Source organism: Tauraco erythrolophus, chromosome 12 (assembly GCF_009769465.1).
Source record: "Tauraco erythrolophus isolate bTauEry1 chromosome 12, bTauEry1.pri, whole genome shotgun sequence".
NCBI classification, from domain to species: Eukaryota; Metazoa; Chordata; class Aves; order Musophagiformes; family Musophagidae; genus Tauraco; species Tauraco erythrolophus.
In genome coordinates, this window is record NC_141476.1 from 13,812,714 (window position 1) to 13,833,223 (window position 20,510).

Here is a 20,510-nt window from a genome sequence, read left to right on the forward strand (position 1 = left end):
CAGGGGTGCTGGGGTCCAGCTGAGCAGTTGCTCCTCCGGGATGGAGATGTCAGCTCAGAAGAGCCGGTTTTTCCCCCAAGGCAGAAGTTCAAAGTCCCCATGCTGCTTTGTGCTGGGAGATGGAAGTGAGGGAAAGGAGGAAATGGCAATTCCTGTTGTTGTTTGTGATCGACACAGCTGATTGCTCAGTTTGGCCTCCCAGCTGGCCGCAGAGGGACGGATGCACAAACACACACACACACACATATATATATTTATAGCCACACTTGCAGCGACTCATTTTGTCCAAGTCCCTGAAGATGTTGCTCTTCATCTTGCTTTTGCTCTTCAATTTCAACCCATCTCTGAGCCTAAAAATCTGCTCCTTCAATGTGAGGTCTTTTGGAGAAACAAAAATAGCCAGACCTGAAGTTGTCGATGCCGTGGTAAAGGTAGGTTCGTTTGCCTGGACAAGACAGACATGGAGCTGTCCGAGGATTTTAGCTACATAATCTTGCACTTAATTTATTTTTCACAGTTGAATTTCAAGTAAAAAAAAAAAAAAAGAAGAGTTAATAATTTAAATCATTTTATATTCTGAAAGTAAAAATCAGCCTGTGGTTGAGTAGGGTTGTTTGCTGTTATTTTAGCCTCTGTGGGAATATAACAGAAGCAACAGTTGCTGTTTCCTTTGGAAACAGAGTTAGGAAAGGAGGAAAACCTCTGTGCACAGTAAAAATAATTTTCACTTTGAATCCACAGAGCTTTGTTTTGTGATACATTATTTACCTTGCTTATGTGCTAACTATTCTGAAATATTCTTGTCTAATTAAACATATTCTCAGGACCACAGAGAGTATCGTGTTAGAGTGTGGTGCAAAATTGAAGAGCCTGATTGCTAATTTATGTAAATAAACCCTCACTATCGAGTTTCCTCCGCAGCAGCTGAGGATAACTTGTTTTTTTTAAAAGAACCATGTTTTGGCCTTACAGCTTTTGCAAGTCCCCTCTGAGACACCACAGTATTGGGGGGACATAGTGCTTGGTGTGAGCGGGATGGCTGCATGTGCCAAATGGCAGCAGGGAGGAACGTCACCGCTCAGTTGGGCTGTAATCCTTTTGTTGCAAACAGCCAGAGAAGAGGGGTTTGCTGGGATTTGCATTTCTGGATTATTTTTCCTACACTGCCAGCACCATGGGCAATATATACTAAATTATGGGCAATACATTAATTTCTTTTAAGTTTCAGGAGGTGAAAAGGGTCTTTTTTTCCACGAATATCACCCACAAAGTTTGAAGAGCGACAAAACTGCGGGCAGAAGGAAGTCCTTGAGCACACCAGGCTGTGGGGTGAGCTGGGCTTTCCATGGGAAATCCCAGCACTGGCTGTGGGAGCAGAGCCAGGCTGGGGCAACCTCCAGCATCCTGCGGCTCCTTGGCGGTGCTGCAGCCCACGGATGCCAGGACCTTGTTTTCAGACTGGGGGTCGCTTTGGGGTCTACGGGCTATTTCAGAGGGGTCTGCAACAGATGCCTGGGACGGGCAAATGCTGACAGCACCCACTGCTTTCGGAAGGCACAGCATAGTGCTTGGACTTCAGGGGTACATACACTAGAAAAAGGATGGAAACTGTTGCAGTGGGTTGATGACAGAGGCAAATAGGCTCTTCTCAACAGCCCCCAAATCCTCCTGCCCCAGCCGTCTGGGCACCCAGTGAGTTGGGACGTGTGAGCACAGCACCACTCCAAGAGAAGAAAACCTACATGGCCAGGGGCAGAGAGGAGAGAGAAGCGTGACTGACCATAGGTTTGGGGGGCCGGGGCAGCACCCCAGCAGCGGCAGGGGGAGAGCGGGCTCACAGCAGCGGCTCTCGCTGCCCCTTCCCTTTCACGCTTCCTCCTCAGGGGCAGGTGCAAAAGTTTTCCAATAAACCCGAAACCATTCTGCTCTCAAGTTCCCTCTCTCAGCTCCCACGCAGGCCTCAGGCTGCTCTGAAAGCAGAAGAGCTTTGTTCTGGCCACTGCCCCTCTCCCACGACTCCAGGCTTCTTCCACAAAGGACTTCCCCCGCACCAGTACCTTCTTCTTTCTAACCTCTTTCTAATCCTCCGAGACCCTCCGTGTGCAAACTTGTTTCTGCTCCTTCCCCTTGCAGATAATTTCTCGCTGTGACATCATGTTGCTGATGGAAATAAAGGAGAACAAGAACCGGGTTTGTCCTCTCCTGGTGGAGAAGCTCACCAGGTAGGGCAAGTAGGCAAATATTGGGAAAGATGCTTGGCAAGAGCCCATGCTCTCCTCGGCGCCGCCTTACCAGGGCGAAAACTCAGGGTCTGGGCTCTAGACCCTGCTGCCAAGGAAGGACCAGGCTCTGGCAGCCGCGCCGGAGGCCACGAGCAAACCAGCTCCAGAACACTGTAGGAGACGTGTTTTTAAATCAAAATAACTGAGTTAGATTCGACTTGTTAAAGATCAATTCTCAAAAGAAAACAGCTCACCTGTCTAGCACGGGGCTGTGGCAGGGCAGCTGCCTTTCCATAGGGTCAGGAATTGCTTGAGATTGCAATCCAGCCAATCTCACATCCTGGCTGGACGTGAGACCCAGCTGAGAGAGAGACAGAGGCCACAATAAGCAGGGAGAATGCAGAGTGAAAGAGGCAGTGATGGAGCACAGGTCCTGAGAAGGTTTTTTGTCTCTACCATCCTCCTCTGAGGTCAGGCAGGCAAACGTCCTGTACCCTTGGGCACAGGCAAAATTATTTCCTCCTCAGCCCTTTATGAATGCAGAAATAAACTCAGTAAAACCACTTTCTTCCCAGTCAGCTGAAGGGGACGAAGGAGGAATACAGCTGCATGGTCAGCGAGAGGCTGGGAAGGAAGAGCTACAAGGAGCAGTACGCCTTCATCTACCGGTGAGTGAGCTTCCCTCGCCAATGAGCCAGCCCCTTCCACTGCACCGTAGAGACAGGCTGGACATGGTGGTGGCTTTGCTCCTAGGGAGCTGGAGAAGTGCAGGCTGTGTAAGTGGGATGGGTTGTGCCTGGGTATGGGGATGGTCCCAGGAGCAGCCACCAGGCTGGCTGTATTCGTCCCAGACCACTGACCACAGAGTCAGCATTAGACACATCCTGGTGTAACATCCCCTGTCTTGTTTACTCTGCTGCAGGCAACATCTGGTGTCGGTGAAACAAACCTACCAGTACCCTGACACCCAGCCTGGGGACGAGGATGTCTTCTCCAGAGAGCCCTTTGCCATCTGGTTCCAGTCTCCAAAAACCGGTGAGATGGTTCAGAAACAAATTGTTCTCCTGCTGGTGAGTCTCACTGATCAAGATGGTGCCAGCTGAACCCAGGTGCACAGTAGGGGCAGGGGAAAGTGGCCGCATCCTGACTCCACGCTGCATTTCCTTACAAGAGCAGCGTTTGCCTTTGGGGCTGCTGCCTCCAGCATCGCTGGCAGCTCAGTGCATGCCGCAGCTCTGCAGCCGGCAGCCCCAGGAAAGCCTCTGCTGCTGCCACAGGCAGTGGTTTGGCAGCAGATGCACTCCATGCTGCTAGCATGGCCCAGGAGCAGCTGTGGCTGTGGGTGTCAGAGCAGGGTTTGCCTTGCCCTGACACGGCACCTCACCGCATCGCAACTCAGTGTCGGCTGGACAGCTGGTTGGGAGCACTGTGCAATTACACGGCAAACGCCTCTGATCCAGAGCCAGAAGAGAAGCTGTTTCTTCTTCAGAAGAACCTTCTTGCTTCCAAGTCAATCTCTGTTTCTTTGTGATTCAGTATGTGTTTAATCATTACATTTTTTCCTGTTCTTTTGCCTCATTCTCAAGCTGTCAAAGAGTTTGCTATAATTCCTCTGCACACCACACCAGAGACAGCGGTGCGGGAGATTGATGAGCTCTATGATGTGTATTTAGACATAAAACAGCGCTGGAAAACCGAGGTTAGCTGACACATCTATGTTACTAACAGCAGCTTTGGTACTGAGTCACCTGGCACGCGATTTGCTATTCACAGCCCGATAGCCTTAAACCTGTTGATAACAAGTCTCAGATTTTGAATCTCTTTGATGTATTTTCATTGACTTCTCCACGTTTTAATGGGTAAACCTGATCTCCTGATAAAACTGCTGTTTTATCAGCATGCCTTGCTGGTGTGCCCAGCAGAACGGAGAAGCGCCACTGCACTCAACGAGCGCTTGCTATTTGAGCTGTATGGGCTATTAGGAGCAGCCATTGACCCTAAAAGTCTTTGCCAGTCTTCTTTTGAAGGGCTGCCCTCATCATCACTTTTGAAAACTCTCCTACCTTCCAGAACGTCATCTTCATGGGGGACTTCAATGCTGGATGCAGCTACGTTCCTCAAAAGCAATGGAAGAACATCCGGCTGAGGACTTACTCCGAATTCATCTGGTTAATTGACGACAAAAACGACACAACAGTGAAGAGAAGCACAAACTGCCCGTATGACAGGTAAAGGGTTCACTACCAAACCGTTTCCTGTCTGTGTCTTTCTGAGAAAAAAAAATACATGGAGAGGTGTCAGAGACTGTCAGATAAAACAAACGTGCATAAGGCCTTCAAAGATAAACCAGTGTCCAGGGAGAGATGAAATCTGAACACTTCTAGTCAGGAGCACAAAGCACTTTGTAGGCTTGTTGGCAAGCAGTTTTGCAGAAAGGCCAAGATTTCATGCAAGAATCAGCCATTGCTGTGCTTGGGTGGAGATAAATGATAGGCAGTTACTCAGCACCTCTCATCCGCAGAGCCCTGCAGACACCCAGGTGGAAGGCGCTGCTGCCTTCTCCGTGCTTGCTTTGCACCATGGTTTTTGCTCTTGCACTCATAATTTGGATTGACAAATGCAAAATCCGGTTCTGCTCAGGAGGTGGGTTGCCTCACCTTCCCCAGGCACGTGGTGAGTCCTGCTGCTACCTGCAGCTCCCTCAGCAGGGACAATAAATACATCAGCTTATTAGAGCTCAGAGTAAGTCAAGACTTAAACCTCTTGCAGAACGAGCTTCTGGATCAAAGCACAACTTCACTGAGACTCCAGTCATTGGTGTCCTGTGATTTTTGTATCCAAAGTACAGCTTTGAACTTTGCAGCACTGTCGGAATGGGTTTAGATACAAATCATAACGTTGGCTTACAAGGCCAACACATGCCAAGGTATTTAGGTGCCTCACTACCAAGAAAGCAATCAGCCAAACTCAGCAAAAAGCATGTACTGACATCTCTAAGTAGGCAGTCCATGGACAAGGACAAACCACACATAGCTGTGACTCCATCAAGGCCACCTCTCTGGCCACCAGCTCAGAGCATTATGGCTACCGCTGCTCAGGCACCCCATAACAGCATCCTGTTCCCTTGCTCCTTGCAGGATCGTGGTCAGTGGGCAGAAGCTCGTCCACGCCATCGTGCCACACTCTGTCAACATCTTTGATTTCCAGAAGGACTTTCAGATGACTGAGGAGCAGGTAGGCACAGCACGGCCGCTGCAGCAGGAGGGCAAGGGCTAACGCAGGAGCGCACAGCCAGTGGTATCCCGGCAGTTTTGAGCACAATCTTGTTCATAAAACTGTTGCATCCTCCTAAAGCGAGGTAATGCTTGCATTACACCTCCTTGCATCCACCACTGTGCATCCACCTCTCTGCCGCCAAGGTGAACTCTCTCGGGCAGGGTTTGGAAAGAGCATGGGTGGCTGGCTCCCAACCCCTCTGTGCCCTTGTCTTGCAGGCTTTGGGAGTGAGCGACCACTTCCCTGTAGAGTTTGAGTTAAAAACAAAAGGTGGCTTCTTCAACTGGCTGAAAACACAGTTTTCAAAGAAGAGGAGACCAAGGAAGAGCCACCACTCACGCTCATGAGCATGCAGAGTCTTCTCATATGGCATGGAAATACACAGATGCCAACAGGTCTTGTAGAAGACTAGCATAGATATACTCACAGCAAGTGCAATATTTAGTGGGAAAAAAAATATTTTGTTAAACTTCAAATATTTTGGGTAAGAAGGTGAATTAAACCTTGAAGTTATTTTTCTTATTGTACGTGAAAATAAATGAGATAGAAGCTGCACACTAGACTTACGTACTGATCCCAAACGTCAAGAGCTACTGCAAGGACAAATACTTTTGTGTGCTTTATCTGTAAGAGCTGAAGGGCAGGGATCTCCACGCTTTCACGTGGGCTCTGGAGCTCTGCCACTCCTCTGCAGGGGCAGAGGGATTAAAAGGACTTTTCTGCATTGTGCGTATGTGTGGATGCTTCAGAGCTGCAACCGGTGGGACACAAGTCTGTGCCTGGTGATTTACAATATAAAATATTGCTTAACTTAAGAGTATTTGCTTGGCCTGGGTTTGAAACTGCTCACAGTGTCGAGGGCTTGGAGGAAGATGGAAAGAAAAGAAAGAGGGACAGGCAGCGAGAGCCCCTTTTCTGCACCAACCCAGCCGGGCAGCGGCAGGAACAGAGCACTGGTGCTTCTCAGCCCTGCCTGCCAGCTGCCATCACCCTGCCTGCAAACCACGGGTGAGAAGTCCTGCGGATCCCAGGTGACAGCACTGCCAACAGAGAGTGTGATCAAAACTTAAATTAAAATCTGATTTCAGCAGCCTGACATGGAAATGAGCTGTATCTCCCCCTCCAAAAGACCTCCACGGCAGCCTAAAGCTCTCCGATGAACCAAACTTTAATGCTGGTTATTTAACATAGTGGTGCAGCAGTCTGTTTTCTCAGCTCAGCCCACAGGCTGTGTTTAGTGCAAACCAAACCCTGTCACACAGATGGCATCTGAAAAGTGGGAATAATCCAACTGTTAGTGAAGGCAAATATTCATCCCCCTCCGTCAACGCTCCCCAGTTGGTCTCCTGACAGGGCAGGGAGGGCTAGAAATCGAGACATGCTTCTAGGGGAGGAAAACAGTTTGGCCTTCATGAAAGTCACTGTATGGGGAGAAAGAATTTGAGGAAAGAAAATAAATCAGGAGGAGATTATCCCGGGAGGAGGGGAGTGCGTGCAGGGCAGACAACAACCCCCTCAGCTTTCAATAGCAATCTTGAAACGATACAGCATTTCGTAAGCTGCCTCAGTTATACTCCAGACAAGGCAAAAGGAGAGAAAAAGCCTGACTTCTTAGAACAAATATTTACTTTGGGATTTTTATAGAAATGCCACTGTCTGGCTGACAGCAGCAATGGCCCATGTGAAGACTGAATCAGTCTAAGTCTGTGGCCTCACGTCTTAGTCATACGTAAGCCCCTCCTCTCTTTTGGCTTTCAGAAAGGAGCAATGCACAAAGGAATAAATCGTACCCCAGGAAAGCAATAATGGATACATTCAATCATAAAAAATATGTAAATATGACTTAGTTTTACTGAAAAAGCTTTGTCCTTATTTGGGACATCAAATATAATTGTTTACCCAGCATCTGAAGATAAGAGACATGGCCAGAGAGTAGCGGCTGCAGCCTCAGGCCTGATGTTAGTGGCTGTCGGTCTGGAGATGTTATTGCAGAGAGGCTGAGCATTTGACAGGGAGAGAAACATCTTCATGCAAAATAATGCTCCTCTGTGGAGAGCTGGGATGCACTTTTGTGGGACTCAAAGCAGACAGACAGCATCTGCTCTTGGTTCATAGCATTTGATACAGGCTGGGAGGTGTCCAAAGCTCGTACAGTCGGTCTCTATAGATATTGGTTTGCACTAAACACAGCCTGTGGACTGAGCTTAGAAAACAGATGGCTGCACCACTATGTTAAATAATCAGGACTGCTGTTTCTCCATAACCTCCATCATCTCCACTAGCTAGGTTTATCCACCTACACCTTGGACTCATCTGAACAAGGCTTATCTCCTCTTCCTGGCCTTGGCACTGCTCCCCATGGGCCTCAAAATCTCTCTGCTTGTGCCACAGGGCAAGGGACCCTTTGGCCCTAGGTAAGACTCTATGCGCCTCCTTTTAGGTAGTGGCAGCAATGAGGACATAGCAGAGCTGGCACAAAACCTCACAGGGGCCCACCTGGTTTGCTCATTTGAGGTTTGTATATCCCCAAGCACAGACCAGTGCCGCATGCACCGTGATTGAACTTGCAGCACTAGGGGAGCATGAAGAAATTATATATAAAGCACCATCAATCAGACAAACATGCTGGGACGTGCTGTTTAACGAACTGCACAGAAGGACAGAGATCAGCAAGACTGGGGACTGTCCCCTGTCTGCATCAGGGCAAGTGTTCCCAGCTTTGAAGCCCTTTGCCATGGCAATACCCATGGGCAGCCCAAGCTCTCTCATTTAGGTTTACATCCACATTTGCTTTGCTTTCCTGAAAGTTTAACTGTGCACAGATACACACAGACACGAGCAACTGAAGCCTGAACACCCTCCAAATCTCCTGCTGCTTCCCCACTACACAGGCAATGGGTGAAGAGAAGCAGGTGCCAAAGCTGTCACTGATGTGGTTTGGGCTGGGACCTGTATGCATCCTGTACCTGGACGTACAGAGGTACATGTGTCCAGATGCACAGATACATACAGATGTGCAGCAAGCACTTGAGCTGCTGCCCTGAGAAAGGCTGTGTCGGGCTATCGCAGGGCAGGGCCGGTAGCACCGATTCCAATACCAAAGGCAGAAGAACGGAAGAGCCTGGTGTGGGCCTGCCAAACCAGCAGTTGGTCCAAGCCTGGCACTCCACAGCCCCCTCGGAGTCCAGGGTGGTGGGAGCAGTTCGGTGCCCCAGGCTGGACTTGGCCACGCACTGATTGAGCATCCTTTGCAGAAAAGGACCAAGAGTGGAGCAGGGGCTCCCTGGGCGGTGCTCACACGGACCCCCTGTTCCCAGTGTCCCCGCAGCCCAGTGCTCAGCGGGGCTTTTCCACACCCAGCAAGACCCGGGCACGGAGTGCCGGGGGTGAAGGCAGCAGCCATCCTTCCCCTGCCATTACTCGAAAAGGAAAACAAGGTGAAAAATTTACATTTTCTTTCCCCCCCCTCTCCACCGACGGGTCACTAAAAGCGTCTGCACCACCTCCCGCGGCCGCTCGCCCGGCACCACGCACGTTCCTCCCGCCTGCCCGGGCGCCGGCGGCCGCGCGCGCGTTCGCCGTTCCGAGGGCGCCCTCTGGTGGCCGCGCCCTGGAGCCCGGCACGGCGGGGCTCTCACGGGGCGGGGGGTGCTGCGGGCTCCAGGGCCGGAGGAACGGCAAAGCCAAGGGCAGCGGGGAGCCCCGGTCCCATCCCTGTCCGGGAGCCCGTCGCTCTGCACCCCCGTGTGTGCCTCCCCACGGGCCGTCCCGCGGCGCAGAAGGGGCCCGCAGCTGCCCCCGGCGCGCCCCGTGGGCTCCCGGGGCTGCGAACCAGCTTTGCAACAAAAAGGCAGCGCGTTTTTTGGCTCCGGCTCCGTGTTTCGTTGCCCGCAGTTATTTAACCAGGAAATGGGCTGCCGTGACCTTGACAAGACTGCCCCGCCCGCAGGCAGCGGCTCCCAGGCCGGGGGTTGGTGGGGGCACCCCCCAGGGGACACCTGCCTCCCCTCACCACACCTGCACCCGGAGCAGCTGGTTTAGGCCATTCCCGCCTGCCTGCCCCCTCGGGATGTCCTTCAGTGTCTCCGCTTTGCCCTTTCGCTGCCTGTACCTGGTTTTGGGAGGCATGCGGGGCTGCTCTAGCACAAGTGCCACCATCCCCTCTCTGCCGGGCCCCACCTGCAGCGGGGGCTACCGACCCCCTTCTCCAGTGCTGAGGGAACTGCCATTGGGATCTGAGGGTCTTCATGCAACACCTGGGGCCACATCTAGCCCACGTTCCTCACCACCTCTCCACCCTCACTTGGTACAGAATCATGAACGCCCTCTCCACACCGTCTGGTTTTCTGGCTGGTGCAAAAAAAACAAGGTTGAATACTTCCAAGGGTCATTTTAAATATAGTGCCTCAGCTGCCGGCGTTTGCAGGGTATTTTCTGTTAGTCAGGAGACAGATTTATAGGAATTAATTTCCATGTTGGCAAAAGAACCAGAAACCTTCCCTGCAAATGCCGGCGTTTGAGACATGACTGTTTTCTGTGCGTCTCAGGTGGGAGCAGGGCCTGACCCCAGCTATTTTCAGTGAAGCCAGATGCAAAATCCCACCCCCAAAAAAACTGTCCTAGCAGGACATCAATGTCAGAAAGAAATACCCTCCTAGCTCCTCCCCAGGGCTCGAAGGATTCACGGGCTTCCAGCTAAGCATGGATGTAAATACTTGCAGTGCCAAGGTCCTGCAGAAAGGCAGTTCATCATAGGAAAGAGCTGTCAAACATACTTCTGGGTCCTGCTAAATCAGATTTTGCCTATCAATTTTTTTGTAAAAAATCACATGTATGAGCCTTTCATTCATGTTATAAAAAGAATGAGCTTTAAATCCTGATCAAATTAATAGTGACATGAGCTATAAATCCAGCCTGATTTGGTGACAATGTTTTTTCTAAGCATGCAATATAAATTCACAGCTATGAAAATTAACTCAGAGTCTGAGAAATTCTGAAAAGCCATTTAAAAGCATTTTCCCAGGAGACCTTGGGGAAACAGCCCCGCACAAGAGGGAGAGCTGGCAGCGGGGCTGTTTTGATAACCTGCGAGAAGGACTTGCTGAATATTAACGATTACTGCAGGCTGTGGAGAAAAAAAAATAATTGCTGTAGCCCATCCTGCTGCTTCCTCTCTAGCTGAGATGGAGCCATGAAGATGTGGCGCTGAACAGCAAGATGGCAATGGGAATATCTCTAAGTTACTGTAACACAGTGAAAAATTCTTTTTTAAAATAAACATTTGCTTACAGGAGATGGAGAGTTTGATGTTGAAAGGTGTGGGTACAGGGTGGGTTTGCTCCCAGCCCTCAGCAATACAGCAGGGCTGGGTGCTCCAGCAGCAGGTCCTGCACTGCTGTCGGCAGCAAAGCTTCAGACACTCCTTTCTGCTACTCTGGATGGGGACAGAAGATGTTTAAAATAAGAAAAAAAAAAAAGAAAAAAAAAAGAAAAATAAGATCCTCAAAACCAGCTGGCACAGAGCACAGAATAAACACCTGGGGATGCTGACGGCAGCTTTGCGAGACCCCATCCTCCTGGATGCCAGTGAGTCCAGAGCTGTCCCTGACCTGGCAGAAGCCAAACTGGGCAACCGGTTTCATTTGGCCCATGGGAGAGCGCAGTGCAGCCAGCTGTCATGATAACAAATGCTTTGGAAAGAGTCTTCCCTCAAACAAATAAAAAACACTGTGTAAGAAAGCATTGTGCCATTCCCTGAATTAAGTTTCATGCAACTCCATCCCAGTTTCTGTCAAGTGATGTCTGTTTATACGTAACCACTTTGGACAGGCTTCTAAATGGGGTTAATACATAGTTTCTTTCCTTTTTTTTTTCCCTTTCCTTTTTTTTTTTTTTTAAGAAAGAAAGGTGCATTGTCTGTGCTGCAAGGACATTTCAATGTAGGGGAAAAAATGGAAAATAAAATCAAATCAGTTTAAAATAAATACATTTAGAAGTGAAAATTGAGTAGAGAAAAAGCAGGTTCTGGATTGGAAACTTCAGTCTCACTTTCCACAGACAATTAGAGGGAAAGCTAATTACAGGGTTTGCATAATCTGACCAAAACCAAAGCCCTGCTATGCAGCAGCCCCACCACCCACATTGCTCATACGCCCAATAAATGTCAGAGCAGCTCAGTGCTGTTTGGTGGGAGAGGGGAGATCCGTTTTGGACACACGAAGTAGTATTCTGTGCAGTCCCAGGCCTGACATGGATCGGAGACTTACTGCTGCGGTAACATCACCAGAAAAGTGAAATATATTGGATTATCTTATATATATATAAAAAATAATTCAAGGATTATTTTTAAATAATTTAAAGATTTAATAATTTAAAATAATTCAAGGATTAATTTTAAATAATTTAAAGATTTAATAATTTAAATTATTAAAATAAAGATATATAATTTCTTAAAGATAATCACTTACACTGATTCTGGAAAGGGCAAAGAGGTCCCCTTGCACCCACTCCATGCCCTGCCGCTCTCCGAACGCCCCGGCTGCCGCCAGCTCACCAGCACACCTCAGCACATGCGTCGCGGGCGACGTGATTCAGCCCATCATTAAAGCAAGGCACTTGGTGCTGCACCCCAAACAACATCGTCTGAGCTTTATTGTATTGCAAGAAGAACAATATACCAGGTGACAAACGGCATGAGAGCGGTTTTACTGGCATGCAAAGGCTGAAGGAGATGACCTTGGATCACCTTCTTGCCCAGCGTGAAGGACACTCACAGCAAACCGGAACCTTCACCACTGTGTTGGAGAGAAGCTGCCTCCTCCAGCTGATACAAGACCTGTCACATCTTTTGCGTCAGGCGCAATAAAACAAGAAGCGTCCACTCACATTTGTGACTGGTGCAGAAAACAAGGTTTAAGTACACTATGCGTGTATGGAGGGGCCAACAACCACCTCACCTCCCCCCCGGGACCAGCCTCCAAGGTGTTGATGAGGAGAGGCGGCTGCTCTCCTGATCGCATTTCTGCAAGAGAGCTGCACGAGACAAAATGCAATTCTCAGTTTTGAGCAATGCCCAAGCACACAAGATATTTGCCATGCTGGCTCCAGTGATGGCCATAAGAAACAGAGGGAGGCAGGGCCAGGAACACCCAGAGGGATCTGAAGAAGGAACTCCAACAGCTCCCCAAACCAAAGGAGAAGGCCTGTGGGCAGCAAACGCAGGTGAGACCCCAGGGTATGGCAGGAACAAGTACAGCACAGGGACAGGGACTGCTACAGGATGGACTTGAGCAGGACAGGCTGAGCGTGCAGGTTGTGAGGAGCTCCAGAACATCATCTCCAAAGACCCTTTCTCCTTGCCCATTGAGATGAACAAATGCTTCTGGCATCAAAATCCACCACCACCAGACAGGGATGGGATGCTCTTAAGAATTTCCATCCCCAGGTAACTGATACGCTGCAGGGACTTACCTTCCACCACCCACCAAAACATCCGGTGAACCTCCTGGAATTCAGCAGGTCCCAGCAGGCTTTCCTTTATGGTGATGCCCTGAGTCACTGGCCACCAGCAGGCAAGAGTCCAGCTGGCCACCGAGGGCGCTACCAAATCTAGCTGAGCGCTCACAGTAGTTTGGGCCAGCTGAGGAGAGATGGATGATTTCCCAACAGGACTCACAGGTACCAGGTGGCCAAATCCTACTGCAAATCACCACCAAGGAGATTACAAAGAACATTAAGTGTAACCAAATTGGCAGAAAAACCCACTTCCACAATAGTGGCAAAAACCCCATGCCAGTCCTCCATACATAAATGAAGCAAGTGCATCTCATACCACTGCAAGTGTCCCCAGCAAGAGGCACTGGGACGCCAGCAACCCAGGACACTGACATCCCATCCCGCAGCTGCCTGCTAAGGTGGGCACTGCAAATGGAAGCCTTCGTCGAGATGCCAAGGACCAAAAGCAGAGCACAGGGCCCCGCAAAGCAACACCTGTGCCCAACACAAACTTAGTCCTCAGCTGCCGGAGCTGGTGGAGTTGGCTGAGTGTTGCTGCCAAAGATCGACACAGCCAAGTTGCACCAAAAGTTCTTCTTGTCACCATCACGTGCTCGCTGTCCATAGTAAGTTCATTTTTGTGGTGATCTCACAGCTGCCAGCACCCAGGCGAGGCAGAATTGCTCACTCAAAGTGGAGCTCAGCTTTTGCTGGAGGTAACTCGGACAAGGTAACAATCAGGGTCCATCAGCTTCACACGCAACTCCCATTAATTTCAGGTAGCGGGATCAGACCAAGAGGCCAAGCGGTATCAGGCACGAGGAGGCAGACACGAGCAGGGTTACTGGGAAATAGAAGTAACACAGGCACACAGCTCTCGAGGCTTACCCAACCCAACAGCTGTATCCAGGTTTTTTTGTTTTGTTTAAAAACATTAAATAGGAGGCTCAGGTTGACGTAGCACAAAGCTAATGAAACACAGTTAACTATAAAAAAGGAAATAATCTGATAAACCTGGGGCAGGAAAGTCCTTGGCAGCCACCACATCTCAGGTTTCAGCAGGGCTTCCAGCAGGAGCTGTGTTTGGGAAAACATCTGCTGGTTTCCATGGCCCGTCCCAGGTGCGGTGCCATGCCGGGAACCACCTTCTGCAAACAACCCCGGGAGCGCAAAGGAGCCAGCAGGTGCCACGGCAGCACCTCGGGATCAGACCTATAACCCTGCTGGGACCTCCGGGGACATGCCACTCCCCAGCTCTGCTGCTCCTGGACCCAGGGTCTACACAGGGGAAAACCGGCACAGCTATGTTCACCCTCACCTGCTGCTATCCAGTACATTTATGCCATGACTTAAAATTTTACCAGACGTTTTGTTTTAGGAAAAAAAGTTTTAGGGGAAAAAAAACAACAAACCCAACCCAATGAGCAGCACTGAGGTTACACCCAAGTTTTTCACAGCTACCTGCACAGCTTGCGGGCCGGGTGTTATTTGGTCTGCCTGAAGCTGCTGGGTGCTGTAGTTTTAGTTTGAGCTTTACTGACTACATATGAAGAGAATCCAATGTTTTTAACATGCACATTTTAATGAAGCAAACATTTCTATTTAATAAGTTATAAGATACAATTTTACAATCCTGCATTTTATTCCAGTTTATTTTGTTTTTACTTCCTAGTTTACAACATAGTGAGCATTTCACATTAAGGCACAAAAAAAAGCACAGTAAAAAAAAAACCCAACCTTCCTTTTATTTCCCCAATGACTGTGCTGGAGAGTAGTGCATCCACACGTAACTACAGAACCGTAAGCGTGAACAACTCCCTAGGGACAGACAGTGACGTTCCAATGGGTTTTCAACAAATCCTACCTTCTCCTAATCACAGAGTTAAAGCTCATTTGGAGAGTTTACTAAAGCCCCGGCAGCTGACAGCAATTCAGATACGCACTTGGGAAGTAGCACGGAGAAATCCAGGACAGACAGACGAGTTACAACAGAAGTTTTCCCTCCCTGACCCTCAGCAGGAATGCCTTTTGCATCACAAAGAGAATTTCAGGAGAGATGAGCATGCTTCGGGCATGCCCTTGGACTGAGATATAATAAAACGACTTGCACCAAAGACAGGTCTGTTGATTGGTATTGCTAAACTGGGAAATTCGGACACCCGCCCCAGCTCCTGCCCCATACCCGAATACAGATGCGGGGTCCAATCCCCAGGCTGGCTTCTTCACACCATCTCAGCTACTTGCTGGCCCGCAGCCTCCAGGGAAACGGCTGATTGTTTTCCTGATACACCGCTGTGCTCTGACCTGCACCAATTTTGGGTCACACAGGTGAGGGCTACGCCTGGCTTGGCAAGTTTAGGGGCTTTACTTAACCCAGCCAAACCGGGGATTGTTCTTAAAATAAATCAAAGAGTGTGGGGAGTTACCTGTAAAGTTACAGAAACCTCACCAGAATCTCAAGGTAATTAAAAACCGCGTTGCTAGCATCATGGCCAAAGAGCTACCTGTCTAGATTTACAAAGCATTAACATAGAGAGGCTGAAAGCTTCCAGGAAGTCAATTTCAGTCTGCTTTCGGTTTGCTATAAAAGATAAACTTTTCCTAAATGTAAACCATTAGCAAAGCGTTTTCAGAAACGTTTTAAATTTGAGTGGTAAAGCCACTTTTAGTAGCTTTTTATAATGTTAAGCATTAAAATTGATCAAGTATACAAAGGCACCTATTACAGTACCAGTTTTACCTCATTTCTTTACAGAAAAGAATTTGAACTGGGGACAGCCCAAGTCATATTCCATAACTAAAACGTAAAGTCTCCAGTCAAATAAAATCAGTAGTTAAGATATCCAATTACAAAGACAAATTCCAGTTTTCAATTAACATCTAAAGCTTTTAACATCCGCAAGCGAAATTAGTGTCTAGTTATCCACGTGATTCTCCAAACGTTAACAGTGACCTGGACAGTAACGCAAAGGTACAATTTGAGGAGGACATTAAATAGATTGACATTAGGTTGGTAAGTAGGATAGAAGTGAAATGCTTGTGAAAAATAAAGTTACAGAGGTTACTTCTGACTGTATCAAAACGAGAGCCGTGTGTATCTAGATACTGCATTTTGCAACAGGACTGCACCCGGTATAACTCTACATCTGAACTGCAAACGCAAAGATCGACTCTGACACTGGGCAAGTTTAAGGAACGGTGACGTGGAAGGGGCTCCCAGGGATGTGCTCGTCACCCCACTTCACTGCCAGAATATAGTCACCCCTTTCCTTGACGACGTACGTCACGTTGTACTGATGGCTGCCCAGGTGCTTGATGGATACCTCTTCACATGGTATTGTAGGTCCATGGACACCAACTAGCAACATATTGGAACCTACAGAAAAACAACAGACTGTTAGCGTTCCTAACCTTAAACAAGCAAGCATGGCTGGATCATAATATTAGCTCCATAGCACTTTTGTTATTTTAAATTCACAGAGTGGTAGTCTCAGGTATGGCTAAGCTAACGTGGTGTAAGAGGGAATTTAAAAAAAAAACACTTTCAACCTCATAGAGGCAAAGGTTTATTTGTGCATTCTGCCAGACCTGACAGGCTACCACTATCTAACTGGAGCACAGGAGACATTGACACTGCTCGTGAGAGCGAGCAGGTATTGCCTCTCAACCACTTCCTTGTAAGTTAATAGCAGAGACCAGTGAACACAGCTGGCCTGTAATCCACCTGCCACAGAGCTGTCAGATGATGATGAGGATGATGATCAGTGCTCAAGGCTTAAGGGAATACTTTGCATTGCACCACGAGGACTGCTTAAATTCAATAACCTGTTTGTTCTCCTGCCTTAACCCTGGGGTTTCTTTCAGAGGCACCTGGCTCCAATAAAGCCCTTTAGAGAGGAACCAGCATCTTTACAGCCTCTATATTAAGATGGATTTGGTAAGCACTGTGTAGCATTTAGAGGTGTTTTTTAGAACCAGATCATCACCTCACTTTTAACTTTGCAAGTTGGTTTAGGGCAAAAAAGGTCAGCTAAACCATCCAGCTTGTTCCTGTACCCATACCTGCTTTGCTGCAGTCCACGGAGAAGGAGCTTTTCTGACCCACAAAAGCCTTTGAGAGTCCTGCTCCCCGGGAAACCACTTTGCTAGCGTCCGAGGTGGATTTGGGAATGGCGCTATAGCAAGTTTCAGTCGATGACCTCGTCACCGACTCTACCAGGATGGAAGAAGTTTCACTGGCGCTGCCTGGGCTAACCAGTCGCTGTCCTGGAAACAGAAAAGACTTCTGACATTCGGATTCACCCCATCTGAAAGGCATTTACAAGGAGGTTTCGAAACCCTCCTAATGACTAGCATGCATTCTGCATCCAAAATGCATTTTCGGAGAGGAGCAATTTCCTACTTGAGTTTTTAAGCTGACATCTTCCAGCAACACTGGCAACAACCCCATCCCAGAGCCCTTGAGTGGTTGAAGGACCACAGGAACTTCAGGATTCATTAAGCAAAGCTGGCTGCTTAAGAAGAGTTAATTGTGCTCCAATCACCAAATGCTAAAAATGACTTGAGTTGGCAGAAAAGCAGGTGCAATTTTGCAATCACCCATTTTGAAAGCAGAGCGTGTCCCAGCCTGGGGGGAGGGCAGTCCCTGCCATCTGCTCCCAAGAACATCACCATGCCATGGACACCAGGAGAGGGTTCGCTAGCTCAGGGGCAGCAGGAGAGATGAACTCCAGTCTGTGCTTAGACACAGCACTGAAGAGAGAAAGAGCTTCCTAAACCAGCCTTCCTCACATCATCTAAAAGCCTTCCAGACCTTCCTGACCTTTGGTTAGGTGGCACCTGCACCAAAATGAGATCTAGAGGGACATCAACTTATGCTACAGGTGATCAAGTTTCAGGCTTTATGGGGGAAAATGGGTAAATAAGTCGTATTTCCCTCCTGCCAATGCAACACCCTAGTGCTAGGTCAGGATTTAATATTCTCCCATGAAGGTGTTTTACAGCCCTCCACTGACTCATGCTCCTGTAGCCTCTCCTGAGATCCCTCATCCTTCAGAGATGATGGGGAGAAACGTTTTGCTTCTCATGTTTTTGGGCATCTAGACCTGAATGCCACGCTATCTGTCTCGGAGGGACATATTTGCTGAATGACACAAACTGTTTCAGGCACACAGTAAATACTGGTTAGCTTTTTACCTGTAACCTTTGCCTTGAAGGGGCTGCCCACTATGTGGTTAGGTCCACCATATTTAACTCCAATTAAATAGTTTCCTGGAGCCATGGGTGTGTACATGACTTTGTAACCTTCTGGAGTTTCCTGGCAGTCCATTTTCACCTTTGATGGCCCTTCAATTGTAACAGAGAGGGTACCTGGACCAGCCTTGGTCGTGTTAATGAAAAACTCCGACTGCAACCCTAGAAAGATGTAGCACAGTAAGACACACTCTTCCTCACACCCGATGTTACAAAAGCAGCCTGTTATTAAATAGGAACGGGCGATTCGGTGCAAGACGAGGCCGCACAAGGCTGCGGGCAGGGAGGGACGGCGTGCCTCCCCCGGCATCCTCGCACAGGCCAGCCCCGGCCGGGGGCTCTGCACCCCGGCTCCCTCCTCCCCTCACATCATGCGACTGCGGGACGGGTGGGAAAAGGAGTCACGAGCGCCCTTTAGGACCAAAATGGAAGGATTTTGGCATCAAAAGGCTGGCTTAGAGAGAAATCTTAGAACAAGAGCCTTTTTACTGGGTGTCGGAGCCCACGCCGACACAGCCTCCTGCACGGCCAAGCTCAGAAACCTCGCAGCCATCTCACTGCCTGAACTGTAAATCAGCAGCAAAGAGCCACAGAAAAAAAATAAAAAAAAAATTTAAAAAAGCAAGAGAGACGAGGGGCAGGAGATCTCCTGGAGGAGATGTTCCTTGAACTGCTCTGCAACAGCACTCCAAGCAGTTTGTGGAAACAAAACCTTGTTTAATTACAGCATCTGCTTAACACAGCTGAATTATTGCTGCTAATACTAAGCCAATGACACAATGCCAGCAACACAAGAGAAAATTAAGCAAGGCTTTCAGTCCCCCAATAATTTACTGTCAAACTCTGGCTTCAAATGTTTACGATCTTTGGGCTGTTGTATCAGACACTACCGAGGAGGAATAAAGTGCTCGAGCTCAACCAAATCCAGGACGGTTATGGGAAAGTTTACTACAGCTGCAGCTGAAGCTTGCAAGCGTGGTGACAAACTAGGGGGAAGTCTGTAGCCCCTCTACGCTAGTGGAGGAATTGCTGCTGTGTTGCAATGCTGGAAGAACTCAGCTCCCACGGAGGATTGAACCGTTTTCCAGGACTTCAGCAGTAAATCTCGCTGGCACTGCCTGCCCAGCAGGTCAGGCGGTCAGCTTGCGATACACGCTGTTCAATCAGGGGAAAATTAATTTCCAAAGCCAGCAAGCTTCACGGCTTCTCACCGAAGCCTTCTTGCTCCCAAGTCACTGCTTTTTGCTTTTTCCCTGTGCCCCAAATGAAGGCTCACATTGTCGGAGGCTGCAGACGCACAGCCCTCCCCGGGGGACGTTTCAGGTGCTCAGCCACCGGCTACGGAAACCTCTACACTGGACCATTGTTCAGAAAGGCTGCTCAGGGGCACTGAGCTTTTGGCAGCGGCCAGGATTAAACAAGGGGGCACAGAGTAACTCTGCTGAAGTTAAACAGTCTATTTAGATTAAAAACAACCCCAAGCACCTTTATAGATGGAGAAAAATTCCCCTGTCCCTGATGCATCAGTGGCTAGTATTAATGAGTGCTTTTGTTTCCACCTATTAAAGCAGCACAGGCTATATCTTTATTTTATATAGTATATCCACAGGTTTCCAAAACCAACTGCTTGGTTCCTCCAGAACAGCAGAAGCTTTGAATGAATAACTGCAGTATTTTTTCCAGGGGGGAAAAAAAAAGTTTAAAATGGAATCCACAAAAAACAACAGTAGATGGGATAAAGGGAACTAGCTATTGCCTTGCATATCAAAAGGGAAAAAACCCAATCAGTTTTACTTTGCTGTTCCCCTTTGTGTGTGGCCCAAGAAAGTACACAATTAAATAAATCAAAGTGCATACCCTGGAATGTTTTTGTATTTTCTTACAAAGGCCATAAATCAGATAAATGTTAAAAAAGCCCAACCACCAAATCCTACATTCTTGAGCTGAGAACTCTCAGATGGGGCAGCCACAGCAGATAACTAAGTGTCAGATTTCCAAGAAAAGCCTGCGTTCAACGCTGCATCTGAAGCACGTATAGCACACCACAAACAACAATCCACCGCACTGCCTAGAGCTTACGCATCACCATACATTTAACTTGAAATTTCTTAGAAGTACAGGCACTGAAGAAAAGGTAACTGGGAACACCCTCGCACCCATTTCATTAATAGGGGTATGCAATTAAACAAGGCTCCTTCCACTAGACAGCCAACTCACTATCTGCATTCACAAAGCCTCCAGACTTTACAGACATCGTGTTCACAT

The 20,510-nt window shown here is 48.5% G+C and overlaps 2 protein-coding genes across 2 annotated transcripts in view; one reads left to right on the forward strand and one right to left on the reverse strand.

Moving 5' to 3' along the window:
• The first annotated feature begins 299 nt into the window (after positions 1–299).
• On the forward strand, positions 300–5,845 carry DNASE1L3 (deoxyribonuclease 1L3). The gene is made up of 8 exons (XM_009984786.2): positions 300–431; positions 2,134–2,222; positions 2,798–2,890; positions 3,145–3,257; positions 3,809–3,921; positions 4,293–4,450; positions 5,360–5,456; positions 5,717–5,845. The coding sequence occupies exons 1-8, from the start codon at positions 300–302 to the stop codon at positions 5,843–5,845; spliced, it is 924 nt and encodes a 307-aa protein (XP_009983088.1).
• Positions 5,846–15,995: 10,150 nt separating this feature from the next.
• FLNB (filamin B) overlaps positions 15,996–20,510 on the reverse strand; it is a 72,582-nt gene continuing 68,067 nt past the window's right edge. Inside the window, 3 exon segments of the mRNA XM_086619286.1 lie at positions 15,996–16,368; positions 17,055–17,258; positions 18,189–18,407. Coding sequence (XP_086475412.1) covers positions 16,181–16,368; positions 17,055–17,258; positions 18,189–18,407 — 611 coding nt within the window. The 3' untranslated portion in view covers positions 15,996–16,180.

Bases quoted from the DNA above. Each gene is read 5' to 3' on its own strand.
- DNASE1L3 (XM_009984786.2), top strand. From the start codon at position 300: ATGTTGCTCTTCATCTTGCTTTTGCTCTTCAATTTCAACCCATCTCTG. The intron at 3,258-3,808 runs GTGAGATGGTTC...CTCATTCTCAAG, and splicing joins GTTCCAGTCTCCAAAAACCG to CTGTCAAAGAGTTTGCTATA. The intron at 4,451-5,359 runs GTAAAGGGTTCA...TGCTCCTTGCAG, and splicing joins ACAAACTGCCCGTATGACAG to GATCGTGGTCAGTGGGCAGA.